The 16418-nt window shown below is 38.8% G+C and overlaps 1 protein-coding gene across 1 annotated transcript; it reads right to left on the reverse strand.

Annotated features, from left to right (window-relative positions):
- Nucleotides 1–4271: 4271 nt before the first annotated feature.
- Nucleotides 4272–15460, reverse strand: LOC145059672 (uncharacterized). Its single transcript, XM_079007484.1, has 3 exons — nucleotides 15266–15460; nucleotides 4664–5069; nucleotides 4272–4609 (listed from the first exon to the last, which is right to left on the reverse strand). The coding sequence occupies exons 1-3, from the start codon at nucleotides 15458–15460 to the stop codon at nucleotides 4272–4274; spliced, it is 939 nt and encodes a 312-aa protein (XP_078863610.1).
- Nucleotides 15461–16418: the final 958 nt, after the last annotated feature.

A 16418-nucleotide genomic window follows, 5' to 3' on the forward strand; every position in this document is an offset into this window, starting at 1 on the left:
AATGAGTTGTCATATGGAAAATATGGAAATGTTTCCTTATTGGGAGTTGGACGTTAAGAATCTATGTCTAGATTAGAAACTTCTATGCTAGAAGGATGTTCAAAGGAATGTACTTTGAATGTGAGACTTCATGACTATGGAGTTGTCTTGTAACAATCTCCAATAGAGCACTTTGTAATTTCATTGGCAAAGTCTTGGTGACTTTGGCGCTATGATATTACGAAATGACCGTTACATAAAATGTTAGAATCTGACATATTCATGGTTCTAAAAAGCGCGCCATGGCGCGCCTCAAGGCGTGCCATGGCGCAAGGTGTGACGTAGCTGTTACGAAAACGTCCAAGGCGGATTTGTTAAGCGTGGCGCCCAAATAACGTGTCAAGGCGTGCCTTATCGTGTTATGGCGCGAGTTTTTTTCAAGGCGTGGGTTTTTTCGATTTTTTTTTTGTTTTTTTTTTGTTGGGCCTAAAATAATTGTGTTTTTGTTAACTTTTTTATATTAAATATTAATATAACACTTCTAAAAACTTCATATATTTGATAAAATCCAATACTCTAATCTTATACATAAAATAGTCACGCCTTGAAAAACATCATGGCTCGCCAAGGCTTGGCATAACTTAACTTTAACTTCGTTGCCAAGTCACGCCTTGCGTTTTTTAGAACCTTAGACATATTCCATAAGTGGCAAGAATTTGGTATTCTCACACTTGTGGTAAGGATTGGAAATTATGAAATGAGTGTGATTGAAAATGTTATTCAATTATACTATTTCACAAAGTAAGGACCATAGGTAAAAATAGTGTGCATGCTAAGAGCATAGGACAATTGTTGTTATAATTCAAGTAAGAAGTTGATTACCCGAAACAAAAAATAATGAGTAATCAATATGGTGATTAAATAAAAGGTGTTTTATTTATACTCAAAAGTTTGGGGCCATATAAGATTAGTATTATTCTTGTGTTTCACTTTGCATGTTTTGACTTCCCGAATAATAAGATTATTCAAACTCTCCACAGTCGCTCATACTTTGGAAGTAGGTATGAAAGAAGACTGTCATGAATCCGTCTGTAGATTGACTAAAGCATTTAGTCAGAGTAGAAGTTTGTTACAGAGTTCATGAGTGCTGCTATAAGATTAGAGTATTGGATTAAACCCACGCTCACTTGGATCGCTTCATGGATTTTATCATGAGTGATTGGTGAGACGGTAATATCTTATATTCTTGAAACCGAGATGTGTGAGTTGTATCTTACGAGTCGGTTACACATTGATAATATGTAAACGCACCAGTAACTTGGTGTTATAAAACGTATTGTTGTGTGTGATTCGGTGAGTGAGTACAAGCGAGCATTGAGTCGAAGGTTATCCGTTCCTTTTACCCAAAGTGGGATAAAGGCAATATATGTGGGCCCCTCAATGATTTAGTGATGAAACCCTAAGCGCTTGGCCAAGCCGGGACTAAGTTGATGTGTTCAACTATAGTATGTTGTCAGTCGTCATAAATCGGAAATTGGGAAACAACACAAGAACAGAGAGTATGATTAAAATCCATGTCTCAGTTCATACGATATCTAGAATGGAGGAATATATGATCCCTTATCTAAAAGACAAGTTATAGATAAGAGCAGAGTTCGACAGCGTCTTTGAAAGCTACGATTACTAATCGGATTGTACTTACATTATAGTTACTAGACTTATCCAAGTGGGAGACTGTTGGATTAGTGTCTAAACCTATAACTATATTTGGTATGTACTTGACCCGGTTGTACATGGTCCTTTTGGGTTCCCTTCACCAAAGAAACTTGATAGGATGATTTATGGAGAAAGAGGATTAATTATGATTTATTAATATATTATATGAATAATATATTAAAGGAGAAATCATATTGTTTAATTAATATTAGTCAAGAATTAATTGACAGTTAGTTTTGTGACTAAAAGACATTAATTAAACTTAGGGGACTAGAATTGTAATTATAAGATAATTGCAATTGGGCTATGGATCACCTTGGAACATAGGTTGGACGAATTCTATGGGAAGCCCATAAAGAAATCGTCCAAGGGATGTTCTAAAGGGAGTCCATGGGCTGCTTAGGGCCTAAGCAGTCAAATTAGGGTTTCCTAGTTGAAAACCCTAATAGCCTCACTATATAAAGACCCCTATGGACCCAAAAATGTGGTGAACTCTCTTGGAAGAACCCTAGAACGTTTTTGGTGTTCCTCCTTCTCATAAGTCATTCTCTTGCTTGTGGTGTTTGTAAGCCATTAGAGGAGTGACACTTGTGACTCTAAGCTCCAAAGACAAGAAGATTCAAGCCATTGAAGAAGACGTAATCATCTAGATCTGATCTTATGTGATAATTTCGAAATGCATATGCTAGATTAGTGTTCTTGAGTCTTGGATGAATTACATGTACAATAGAGAAACCTAGATCCAAGCATCAAGGTTTGCATGAGCACATATGATGTTCTTTTGGCTCAAACCCATCACAACCAACCATGCATGCACTGGGGGGTCTCAATGCTATGTTGCACATAGTTAGGAGTACACACGACGTACTCCCCAGACTTCCACTCCTCACTTCATTTGGTCTTAATCCATTAAGGCAAATGCTATAACTACATATCTGAGCTGAATAGGGCATGTTACTTCATAAAGTTATGGACTTTAAGCCATATCATGACTAAACAAGTCTCAAACTCACAAACTCTAACCTTCTCAACACAAAAGTCCACATAACTCATGCGTGGAGAGGTTTTCATGATCAAGCTCCCATTTTTATCAATATAGACAACCAAATACACTTAAAAGGATAGGAGATATGCTCTGAAGTTCACCAAACTCACAAAGCTCCAAACATGGGACATAAAACCCTAAAAATGGACCCAGAACATGAACTAACACAACAATGAGCAAGTTTCAAACTTGATACCTCTGGAAGGTGCACCAACAAGAGTAGAGTTCAGATCCAAGTGCTATAAGCACAAGCTATCCTTCCTTTAAGGCTCTTTCACCAAAAGCTTCACAAGAACCTCAAATGACAACGCCACTATATATATATATATATATATATATATATATATATATATATATATATATTGGTGTCGTATGTGACTTCAAAAGATCCAAATTAGTCGTGTAATCACAATGCATATATGTGATATAATTAAAATTATATAACAACACTATATATATATATATATATATATATATATATATATATATATATATATATAGAGAGAGAGAGAGAGAGAGAGAGAGGTAGGTTCAAATGTTTCTCATATCTATTGTGTGCTAAAATGCACCAATAGGAATTTAGTATTAATTATATGTATATTAAATGTTATCCATACTTATAACTTATTTTTATGGAAACTAATTAAATGTGTCAATAATGTCAACAACAATATTCTTTCAGAATGAATTCATATCTAGAAGAATGAGTGTGTATTCCATCAGAATGACAGTGTATTCTAGTAGAATACACTATCGTTCTTCATATTCCATGCAACTTTATTGTATTTTAAATGAGTGAGTCCTGAAACAAAATACGAATTCATATATAAAAACCTAGATGCGAATTCATTCTGAAAGAATAGTATTGCTGACATTAATGACAGATTTAATTAGTTTCCATAAAAAGAGAATTATAATTACAGATATTATTTAATATACATATAATTATGGAAATTAATTAATATCTATAATTATTTAATTAAATAATGACTTAATTTACTAAATTTCCTATTGGTGCATTCTAGCACACAATAAATGTAAGAAACAAAATAACCTAGCCCTATATATATATATATATATATATATATATATATATATATATATATATATATATATATATATATATATGTGTGTGTGTGTGTGTGTGTGTGTGTCATGTAACATTTCCAAATACCAATTTATGGTATACTAGTAGTGCATCTGCGCAAAGCGGTGGCGCCAAATAGTTTTGGGGCGGTAATTATCTCATTTCGTTGAATAGTTTCCTTGTGGCAATTTGATCAAACCATAAAAACAAGATACAAAATATTGATAATTCTTTCATTTCTACAATTAAACGTTGAGAAATAAATGTACATGTTACTTCCTTATAAATATTAAATCTACATTCATGCATGTTTGTTCTTTTAGAGCACCAATAGATAAAAGTCAATGCATAAATATAATGACATGCTCTATAATACACATCTAATGATTTTACACGATACATATTGTAACAATTTTAAAATAATGAGTTCTTAATTATACCTTATTAATCATATAAGACTTCTTTGTACACTACATTTGATGTGTAGATTGCATCATGATCGAACCTTTTTTCTGGCTTTACTAATACCTTTGTATCAACACGCGATATTCCTCTAGATAAGGCCACATAAAGTTGGTCATGTGAGAATACCGATTCTGGTAGATAAACTCCCATGTTTGGAATTGTTTGTCCTTGAGATTTATTGATCGTCATCGAGAAAACGAGGCGAAGTGGAAATTTCTTTCTCTTCAATTTGAATGGGAGCATGTCATCATTAGACAGACATAGAGGAATTCTTGGCCAAAACACATTTTTTCCAGCATGCTGACCAACAACTATTTCTGCATTAATGACATTTTGCTAGAAAGCTCTACATATCAATTTGGTACAATTACGTAATCCATTCGAAGGATCGATATTTCGTAATAGTATCATTGGACAACCAATTTTTAACCAAAGATAATGAGGGGGAAGACCACTAACATTCAGCGAGTTCAAGAACTTCGTCAGATATAAGTTATTACTATAGTCTTCCGCTTCATCATAACTGTAGCAAACTTTTTTCTCTCCTGAAAACCGCTCGATCATTTGGTCATTTATCTCATCAACACTTTCATTTTTAGTTGTCAATATTACCCTAGAAATGATAAATTTTGAATCATCTTCGTTGAATTGCAAAGAAGGAATGATTGCATCAATAAGAGCATCCACTGAGTTAGCTTTATTAGTGTATTTAATATCCATGTCATCAGGTATGCGAATAAAGCTCTCGTCCACTGTTTCCTCATTTCCATCACCGACCTGTATAAAAAAATTTGAAAACCATGGGCCGGTTACTGCTCTCATGTTGATAGTTAACCGAAGCCTTTAAATCGATGGCCAAAGAGGTGACATTCGTAAGCTAGAGTCTTCAATTTGTGCTCGCGTGCCATGTTTTACAACCGACAACACCTGTCTAAAGTCACCTCCCATAATCATTATCTTTCCACCGAACGAGAGTTTCTCACCTGTGATGTCTTGCATTGTTCGATCAACTGCCTCCACTGCTTTCCTCTAAGCTATTGATGCTTCATCCCATATGATTACCTTTGCCTCACGAAGTAGATGATCTGCCCCACTTTGTTTATTTATTTTGCACGTCAAGTTATTTTCAAGATTAAGGGGAATTTTAAATCTCGAGTGGGCTGTTCTCCGTCCTGGCATGTTATTAGCCGCAACACCTGACGTAGTTGTCGCAAGTGCAATGAGACCATGGGCACAAATATTAGCTAATAAAGCTCTGTACAGAAACGTCTTTCCAGTTCCACCAGGACCATCTATGAAGAACATACCCATAATGTTTTCTTCCATGCGCCTCATTATCTCATCATATGCGAATTTCCAGTTAGGATTGAGAGAATCTTTTGTATGTAAGTCTTTGTTTTCCACAAGTATAGATTATTCTTCTTGCACCTCACGACAACCTCTTGCTTGTAAATTAATGTCTTCATTCACATCTAGAAGACCGTAATCACTAAGTTTCTTTCCCAAAGATTGTAGGAAGACTCTGATGTCGATGAGGACCATATTTTGGACTCGTTCAGAACACACATATTATTTCCTATAATATTCAGAAAAAGAATCATAGTTGTCACACCATAACTTACGAACATCGCCCGGTTCACAAAAAATCAATATCGTAGCTAATAGCCTTCTAAGGGTATTGGGGAATTGAAATAAGGAAGCCTCTGCAAGACATTGGGACAAGTTATCATCAGTGTCTATTAATCCTCTCTCAAGAGCCGTATTTTGAAATGTAGGGTGTAATACACCGTTGATTGTGTATATATCTTCAAAGCAAGTAGGCCCAGTAATATGACATAAAAGCAGGCGTAGGTAGTACCTCTCTCCTTCAGCTGGATTAGCATAAACCAGTCTTCCTATCATTGATTTTAGTTTTCGGGGACTCCAACGATGTGTGCTCAAATTCCATGTAAAATGTTTGGGGAAATCCTTGTACATATATTTTCTAGCATTGGAGTCTTCTTTATTCTTCTCGAAAAATGCCATAAAAGTTGAATTCTTATCTTTCTCCCTTTCAACAATATCTTCCATTCTATCACCATATTTGAACCTAACTAACTGTTGATTTGGTAGATGTATTTGCAAAGCCATCCACAAGGGTGGATCTGAGAAAGTGGAAAGCTAAAAATCCGCCAAATCGCCTAAGGGGGGCATACATAACGCACATCTTGAAACCTGCGTATTTCATTAATCGTGTCATTTTGTCTGTCTTGATCAATATGGATAACTTATTTATCATGACCCTTATAAACATACTTGAAGATGTACTTCACAAATTTTATATCGAATAAACCTCAATGTTGATATGACAATTTAACATCATTAGCAACTTTGGGCTGTATGGAGCCACCCATCTATTATCCAACTTTGCAATGCTTATATTCACCTTGTGATGTTTTGTCGTTGAATTTCCTAGGATACCTGAAACGACATTTTTTGGGAACACCCTCCATATGTGGACTTTTTTCTTGTAAACTACCACGAGGACCATGAATCATATGATTTTTAACCAGATCATGCATTTCGGAATACGTAATTGGATCTGGAATTTCGGCGCACACGATTTTATAATAATCGTCTGGATTGGTCATCTTATGTGCATATCTCATTATTAGGAAGAAATATACATTTGGCAATCCACGCTTTTGAAAATCTACCACATATACATGTGCTCCTACCTCACCAATGATATTCCTCTTCAATAATTGTACCTTGAGATCCTCTAATTTAGCACAAAAAACTCTTGCAACAAGAGTTGGTCGATCTTGAGCTGTTTGTCTAGGGCAATAACTCATCTACAATTTCTTTCCAATTTGAGTTGCATGTCATTGTAAGGAATTCCCATCCTCTTGAACTAAGATCATGGCATCCAGAAATTGATTTCTCATGTCACGTGGGCCTTCGATGAAACTTGAAGGTAACACAACTCGTTGTCTAACCATACTTGTTTGACCCTCACCGGCATTAAAGCATTCAACAATACTTTGGTATAAATCAGCTCTGATTTTGGTTTGGTTTTTTTCACAAAAAACCAAAGTGAAGTCTCAACCTTTATGTACGTATCTACCATAAATTGTTGGAACAATCTCCCTCCCAACAGAATCACGTTATGATTTGATCGTATCTGGAACTTGTAACAATAGTACTCGCACATAGTTACAGTATTCTCCCACTTATTGAATTAGAATGTGCGATATAATAATTTACATTATACTTATAAATTTTTTTTATGTGTATGCATAAGGTAATAGTTGTTATTTGTAATAAAAATGTAAAATATAATTTAAGGCATACCTTCAAAATCCTCGCCAACGTTTTCATTTTCAGTAATAATCTCATCTATGGAGACTCCCTGTCTTGGTATTTTATGATGCCATCCAAACTCTCCGTTGCGAAAGAATAAAGGATAAGACAATGGATCATAATAACCATAGTGATGTTGAATTGTTTTAGTATGGTCTGACCTACCATACACAATAATACTTCTCTTATATGCAGTGTGTTGTCATTGCCTTCAACCCAAATACCAGCAACCTATGTAAATGTGTGGTTTAATAACGTGAATAATCTGTATATCTTTCATAATAAATATGACACATTTTATTTTAAATAACATAAAGATAAGTAATAGCATTCACGCCTCAGATGTGGTTGGCTTATTGTACACCCTCTGGTCAAGTTTCACTGATTCAGAGTCGCTCTATAATTTTCAAGCAGACCTAGATCTGAAAGACGTCAAAATTTTCTAACATATGGGTTCAAAGAAAGAATACGAATAATTTTTTCAATTATTTTTTATCAACATTCGGGTGCTTACCTCTCTATCTATCTATCTATCTATCTATCTATCTATCTATCTATCTATCTCTCTGATAATTCATTTTGACCATCATAAAAGTACAACTGCAAGTACTTCGACTCGCCTTCCCTTGGAATTAGCTGATCAATATTATGATAGAATGTTCCGTGCGCACAAAAAGTATACACTCCATAAGTCATAGTCGCCAATTCTTTATCTACCTTGACACCCAATGATGTGAATGAAAAATTTGAGTTGTACGCCCTTATGTTGTACCTGAAAACTTCTTCTAGTCGATCTTGCTTTGTGAATAGTTGGAGCAATTATGTGGGAATAAGGGAGTATGCTAGTCTTATCCTCCCACTCTTGCAACAAAAGGTAGGGAATTCAAATTGTATTCGTTTTGCTCCACAATGAACACAAGGATTCTGAGCTTTGAAGACACGATGTTCCATAGGGATGTTTTTGTAAACAAAATCATATAGATCTTGTCACAACCCCAAACCAGAATGGCGGAAACATTCGGGGGTGGATGACTTCACTTAGTATCATAACAATTAAATATTGTAAAGAACGTAACACAACCATCATATATATAATAAAAACGTAAATTTTTGCGTTATACATGTTTCCAAAAGAATATTACAATATGATGATGTAAAATGTTTAATAATAAACGCCCTTAGCGTTCCTTCTTCAAAAGCTTGTAGTTACTTGTATTACTGATTCCCTGAGAAATACAAGTGGTTTCGAAAAAAATGTCAACAATAAAGTTGGTGAGTTCATAAGTGTTTTGTATTGAAAAGAATGTCTTTATGGAAGAAAATCGATGAACGTGGTTTTCAGAAAATCCAATATTTTCCATATATAGTTTGAAAAGTTCCCAAAGTTGGAAGGCGTTAGTATCTTTCGTAATTGAATGATAAAGATAAGTTTGTACTCAAAATAATGTAAATACTGAATGAATGTATGAATCTCGTAAATCAAGCTTGTTTTTATACTTTGGTTTGAGTCTTATAACCATACTATTGACACAGATTGCCTATAACAACATTCTTCAGGTGTTGTAGTGTTATGACATTTGTCACCCCAGACCTGTCGGTCTAACTATAGCTAACAGTTTAGGTGCGGGGTTGTCAATCCCGTATAAATCTATACACAAGTATCACGCTCTCCCTCCAAGAGATTATGGCTTATAATACAGGACTTGAAATGCATGCATAAAAGTACGTTAAAGTTGAATATCTCACATCACTTAGTATAAATAGATTTATGATAAGAAAGTATTTATTTCACTTTAGAAGAAAGTATTTCCTTTTTCAAGATGTATACGTAAGAATGCATGAATAACTCGCAAACAATACCCATTATAGTCTTTAAGAAAGTAAGTTCCATTTGGTGAAAATAACTTGATGATATACTAACTTTATACGTAAAGTAAGATGTTGGTATCGAATAATAATAAGATAGATATTGCATTTATATAAAACGATATGTTTTCTTGTATTGTACTTGTATTCCCCCCCCCCCCCCTAAAACATGAAAAGACTTGAAAAGTAGGGGTATGAACTCACTTGTTCGGTTTGAAGAGAGTGGGACTAGAGTCGAGCAGAACTTCAACCGCGGAAAGCTGCGTCTTCGAGCTTCTCGGGGATCTCGGTAGCGTAGAACCTTCGTCGGGGGCTCGGGTGCGGAAATCGAGGGTGTCGGTACGGCCTCTGGTGCTTGCAAGTGTGTGAGAGTAAGTGTGAATTTGGGAAATGTATGTTAAAATCCGGAGCTTATGCCTTCTATTTATAGGGCTGAAATTGTGAGTACGCTGGGCGTACTACCGGAGTACGCTGGGCGTATGCGTTACGCTGGGCGTACTTCGGTTACGCTGGGCGTAACTTTGCGTCATGGCTTACGACTCGAGTCTAGCTAGGCATAGAGTTGTAGCCGATGAGACTCGACCATGCACCTGAGTACGCTGGGCGTACTCCTGAATTATGTTGGGTGTAATCCTGGCTTCTATCTTCTAAATTCCGTAGCTTTCGCGTACGGGCTCCGTTTTTCGAGTTCTTTATATCCACGCGTAGGTGAGATTATGCTCTACAACTTTCATTTAGACTCCGTCGGCTAGGTTTGACTTTATTTTTAATGTTATGTTTTTAATAGGCCGGGACTGCTAAAGTCTGTTAAAAATTCATAGTTTCTTTATCCGACGTCGGTTTTTGTTTGTCTTTTTATCATCTTACTCCTATTGTGGAGACCTTCAACTTTCGTTTAGGTTGCATTAGCTAAATATCGCTCGGTCTTCAATTTGAGTTTTTAGCCCTCTACTATTGTTACGAAACTTAGACAATTCGTAACTTCTTCATACAAGGTCCAATTTGGGCAATCTTTTTATGTACGTTTACAGTTTAACGAACTCTACAACTTTTGTTTAGATACTTAAGGCTAAAATGCATTTTATTGTAATTTCACTTTTTACGTTAAATAGTGTTTTACCGGGTGTGTCGTAAATATTTGAGTGGTTATAGTTTCTTCAATATAACCCGGTTTCGAATGTTCTTTATGTTTTTGGAAACCTTGGCACGATATCTAACATTTGATGCATCCCAATTTAGATATTTTGAACACTCTATTTTTGAGGTTAATTTCGTTGATTCCAAATAGTTTTCGTTGTATTTGACTTTTGAGTGTTACATTGCTTTTGGAAAAATATATGGTTGTCACATCATTCCCCCTGTTGGAAAAAATTTGATCACGAAATTTAATCTAAGACTGAGTTTACAGGTTAGGGAAGAGATACGGGTACTTTTGTTTCATCTGATCCTCGCGTTCCCAGGTGTATTCAGGTCCTTGCTTGGCGTTCTAGCGGACCTTTACAATAGGTATGCGGCTTTGTTTAGTCCTTTTAATTTCCCGATCCATGATCTCTACTGGTTCTTCTACGAATTGGAGATTCTCATTTATTACAATTTCGTCCAGAGGGATGTCAAGGGTCTCATCGGACAAGCACTTCTTTAGGTTTGATACATGAAAGGTAGAGTGTACGTTGTGGAGTTCCTGAGGTAATCGAAGTTTGTAAGCCACTAGACCGATCCTGGTAAGGATCTCGAATGGTCCAATGTATCTTGGGTTCAGTTTCCCACGCTTTCCGAAACGTATTAACCCTTTCCAGGGCGAGACTTTTAGTAGGACACGGTCTCCAACCTGGAATTCTAAGGGTTTTCGTCTTTTATCTGCGTAACTCTTTTGTCTGTCCCTTGATGCTTTCAGTCGTTCCCGGATCTGAACAATCTTCTCCGTAGTGTCCCTTATAATTTCTGGCCCAGTGAGCGTGTTGTCTGTTGCTTGCCCTTTTGCTAGTTGCGTGTCCCCTACTTCAGCCCAGCACAGAGGCGATCTGCATTTACGGCCGTATAGTAGAGGGATTCAAATGGGGTAGCCTTGATGCTAGTGTGGTAGCTATTGTTGTACGAGAACTCGACCAAGGGTAGATGGGTGTCCCATGCTTTGCCAAAATCGATTACGCAAGATCTCAACATATCTTCTAGGGTTTGTATGGTTCTCTCACTCTGGCCGTCAGTTTGCGGGTGATAAGGAGTACTCATGTCTAGTCTTGTTCCTAGAGATTTTTGCAGCTACTGTCAGAACCTTGAGGTGAATCTACTATCTCGGTCCGAGATAATGGATATGGGCACACCATGTAGCCATACAATCTCCCTGAGGTATGTTCTAGTTAGTTTCTCCAATTTATCCGTTTCTTTGATTGGTAGGAAATGCGTTGATTTAGTTAACCTGTCGACGATCACCCTGATGGTGTCGTGCCCGCTTGCTGTCTTGGGTAATTTGGTTATGAAATCCATGGTTATCCGCTCCCACTTCCATTCGGGTATTTCTGGTTGTTGCAACAATCCCGAGGGCTTTTGGTATTCCACCTTGACTTTGGCGCACGTCAGACATTTGCTCACGTAGGTAGCAATTTCGGCCTTCATGTTCGGCCACCAGTACAGTTTCTTGAGGTCGAGATACATCTTATCCGAGCCAGGATGTATGGAGTATCATGTCTTATGGGCTTCGTTCATGACGACTTCTCTGAATCCGCCAAACTTCGGTGTCCAGATCTGATCCATGAAGTAACGAACTCCATCATTCTTGACTTCAAGCTTCTTATCCATTCCCCTTAAGGCTTCCCCTGTCACATTTTCAGATCTTAAGGCTTCTACTTGGGCTTCCCTGATTTGTGTGGACATGTGTGAGTGGATTGTCATAGTTAGAGACTTCACTCTGCGGCCCGAGTATTCCTTCCAGCTGAGTGCGTCGGCCACCACGTTATCCTTTCCGGGATGATATTGAATTTCGCATTCGTAATAGTTTAGTAGTTCTACCCACCGTCTTTGTCTCATGTTGAGTTCTTTCTGGTTGAGGATATGCTGGAGACTTTTATGATCGGTGAAGACTGTACATTTCGTGCCGTAGAGATAGTGTCTCCATATCTTTAGAGCGAAAACGACTGCTCCTAGCTCGAGATCGTGTGTTGTGTAGTTTACTTCGTGCGTCTTTAGTTGTCTTCAGGCGTAGGCGATGACCTTCCCTCGTTGCATCAGGACACACCCAAGTCCTTGGTTTAACGCATTACAATAGACCACGAAGTCTTCTGTTCCTTCTAGTAAGGTTAGAATGGGCGCACTACATAAGGCTCGCTTTAGTGTTTGAAACGCGATGTCTTGTTTTTCTCCCCAGTCGAAGGTCACGCTCTTCTGAGTCAAGGTGGTAAGTGGCTTAGCAATCTTCGAAAAGTTTTGTATAAACCTTCAGTAATATGTGGCGAGTCCCAAAAATTGCCGGATTTCTGTTGGGGTTCTTGGGATCATCCAATTTTCTGTTGCCTTGATCTTAGAAGGATCCACATGTATCCCTTCTTTGCTTACCACGTGACCTACGAAATCTACTTCCTGAATCCAAAACTCACACTTTGAAAATTTTGCATATAGCTTTTCTGCCCTCAATGTTTCCAAGACTTGGCAGAGGTGTTGGTTGTGTTCTTCCTTGCTTCTTGAATAGATGAGTATATCATCTATGAACACGATCACGAATTTATCCAGGAAGGGACGACATACCCGGTTCATTAAGTCCATGAACACTGCTGGTGCATTTGTCAATCCAAAGGGCATCACTACAAACTCGTAGTGACCATAGCGTGTTCGGAATGCCGTTTTGGGGATGTCTCCTTCCAGCACTCGCAGTTGGTGATAACCGGATCTTAGATCGATTTTTGAGAAGTAGCTTGCTCCCTGTAGTTGGTCGAACAAATCGTCTATGCGCGGTAGGGGATATCGGTTCTTGATCGTGAGTTTGTTCAGTTCCCGGTAATCGATGCACATGCGAAAAGATCCGTCCTTCTTCTTCACGAATAGGACCGGTGCTCCCCATGGTGAGAAGCTCGGTCTGATAAAGCCCTTGCTCAACAGCTCGTTTAATTGACTGGACAGTTCCTGCATCTCGGTTGGGGCTAGACGGTAAGGCGACTTTGTTACTGGAGTAGTTCCGGGAATTAAGTCGATTCTGAACTCGACTTGGCATTCTGGTGGGATCCCTGGAAGATCTTCTGGGAAGATGTCTGGGAAGTTGCAGACATCTGGAATGTCTTTAATGTTCTTCGGTTCTTGTTTCTGGTCTACTACGTGGGCTAGAAAGGCATGATATTCCTTGCGAAGATATTTTCGTGCTTTAACACAGGAGATGATTTGTAATTTTGTACTAGGTTTTTCACCATAAATGACAAGAGTTTCGCCGTTTGGCAGATTGAGGCGAACGACCCTTTTGTGACAAAGTATATCGGCATGGTGAAGACTTAACCAGTCCATACCGATGATGACATCAAAACTTCTTATCGAAATGGGCATAAGATTGATTTGAAATAAGTGCTCGTTTAAATTTAATTTGCACCCTACGTACATATCGCTTGCGCTTTCCGTTTTACCGTTTGCCATTTCTACAGTGAATATTTTATTGAGTGGTTGGGGTTTTTGATTAAGTAGATGTTTGAATTTATGACTCACAAAACTTCTCTCCACACCGCAGTCAAAGAGTCTGCATGCATAAATGTTGTCGAGGAGAAACGTACCCGTAACCACCGTGGGGTCAGCTATTGCTTCAATTTGACCTATTGCCAGCACTCTCCCAACACCACCAACATTCTTTGTCTTGGGGCAATCCCTCTTGAAGTACCCGGTTTCTCCACACCCATAACATGCCTGGCTTATCCCAGTATCAGGAACTTGAGTGATTGGTCGTGTCGGTGCCTTACAAAAATGGGCAGTGTGCCCTTTCCTGTCGCAGTTTTTACAGTGCATTTCGCGGCAATTACTGTGGTGATGGTAGTTGCATTTGCTGCACTTTGGCAGTTCCCAACATATTGTTTTGTTGGCGTAGGGGTAGCAAGAGTTGTAGTGGGAGCAGTAGCGGCATGAACCGCCACCATTTGTTTCTTTGAAGGTTCTTGCGAAGTTTGCCCCTTTCTCTTGTTCCAGAATTTCTTCTTGCTGTTGTTGTTGGCATTGTTATCTTTGTTGTTGTTCCCTTTGGTTGGTTCAGCGACGATAGCCGTGACGCCTTGACAGACACCATGATCAACGAGAGATTGCGCCAGTTCCTTGGCGCTGTCGAATGTCATGGGTTTGGAGGCTAACACACTCCCTCGAAGTTGGGGTGATAGTCCCCAGATATACCTTTCCACCTTTTGGCTTTCCAGGATCAACATTCCTGGGCAAAGTATTATCAAGTCACTGAATCTGTTGGTATAGTCCACGATGTCCGAACCTACCATCGTAAGGCCGCACAGTTCCTGTTCAAGCTTCTGAATCGCACCTCTTGGGCAGTACTCTCGTAGGAGCATTCGTTTCAGATTTTCCCAACCCATGGAGTTCGCCACTACTAGGGTTAGTGCCTTGACGTGGTCGTTCCACCACGTTAGGGCTCGTTCGGAGAAAGTAAAAGCGGAAAATTTTACTTTGCTTTCTTCAGGGCAAGCGTAAATTTTGAATACAGCTTCCGTTTTCTCTATCCATTGGGATAGAGCCATCACTCCCCCAGTCCCATAAAAGGGAATAGGTTTTCCGTTGGTGAAGTCTTTGTAAGTACATACTCTGGAACAGCCTTGGCTTTGGCCATTTGTACAGCTGTTTGTTCCTCCTCCTGACCCGTTGTTGTTCATTTGAGCCATCGTTTCCATTACAGCGGCGATTACAGCAGTTTGGAACATAGCAGCATCCATAATTGGAGGAGGTGGTGGAGGTGGTGTTGGAGATGAGTTTATGCGTGCTGATCTACGAGGAGGCATGTTCTGGTAGAGAAACACTATAAGTTTCTAATGATTTGACAATCGTGTGCTAGAGGGTTAGTTGTATCTTGTAATTTGTTTTGACTTTAGTTCAAAGTAGATGTAACAATTTAGATAATCCCATAAGTTTCGAGAGGTATGTAAAGAAGTACTTCATATTTATATATATGTCACACATACGGTGTGTTACATTATGCTTCGTATTTTAGGAAAATTTGACATTTCTAGAGGCCTCCGATTACAAGTTCAAAGGAAATAAGAAAAACTTTATCCGAGGTCCTATTTTATATCAAAATTGTTGGAGTTGGGCAAGTTCTACTTGCGGCGTGTTGTGCTTTTGGAGCTAGACTCGGCATCCGACTGTTTGACTCCCATTAGGCGCCTTTCAAGAACTGCTTGTTGTTCCTTCATCTCTCTTATTTCTGCCAGTGCTGTCACCATTTGGTTTTGAAGCGTTCCTGTGTGGAGTTGGGTACTTTCGTGTAGTCCGTCCAGACGACGGATGTCTGCGGCGTTACCCTGTGTAGCAGCATTGACCTCACGGATTCTGGCCGCTTGCATGTCCGACTGGTAGTTCTGGGTGGCTATTGTGCCCACAAGGATGGGAAGCGCTCGATCAGCTGAGCCTCCTCCACTGACATTGTAAAAATCCTGACACATGCCGAAGGGAGGGCGTACACCTAGTTGACGGCTCCAATGGTAGAGGTGGCTTCCCCAGATGGGAATGGGACTTGGGTGATATGGTCTAACTTCGGGAGGATGAGGGACAGGAGGGTTGATTACTTCCGGCTCGGAGTCTGTTCCATCAATATCTTCTTCTTCCTCCTCGACCTCCTCGTCGACTTCGAATTCCTCTCCGACTTCAACTTCGAATTCTTCTTCGACTTCCTCTTCGGTTTCCTCCGGGTCTTCTTTCGGGTCTTCTTCTATCCATCCGTCGTTGCCTTGGTTTGGGTAG

This window comes from Lactuca serriola, chromosome 6 (assembly GCF_051521515.1).
Source record: "Lactuca serriola cultivar US96UC23 chromosome 6, Lser_US96UC23_V15, whole genome shotgun sequence".
NCBI lineage: Eukaryota > Viridiplantae > Streptophyta > Magnoliopsida > Asterales > Asteraceae > Lactuca > Lactuca serriola.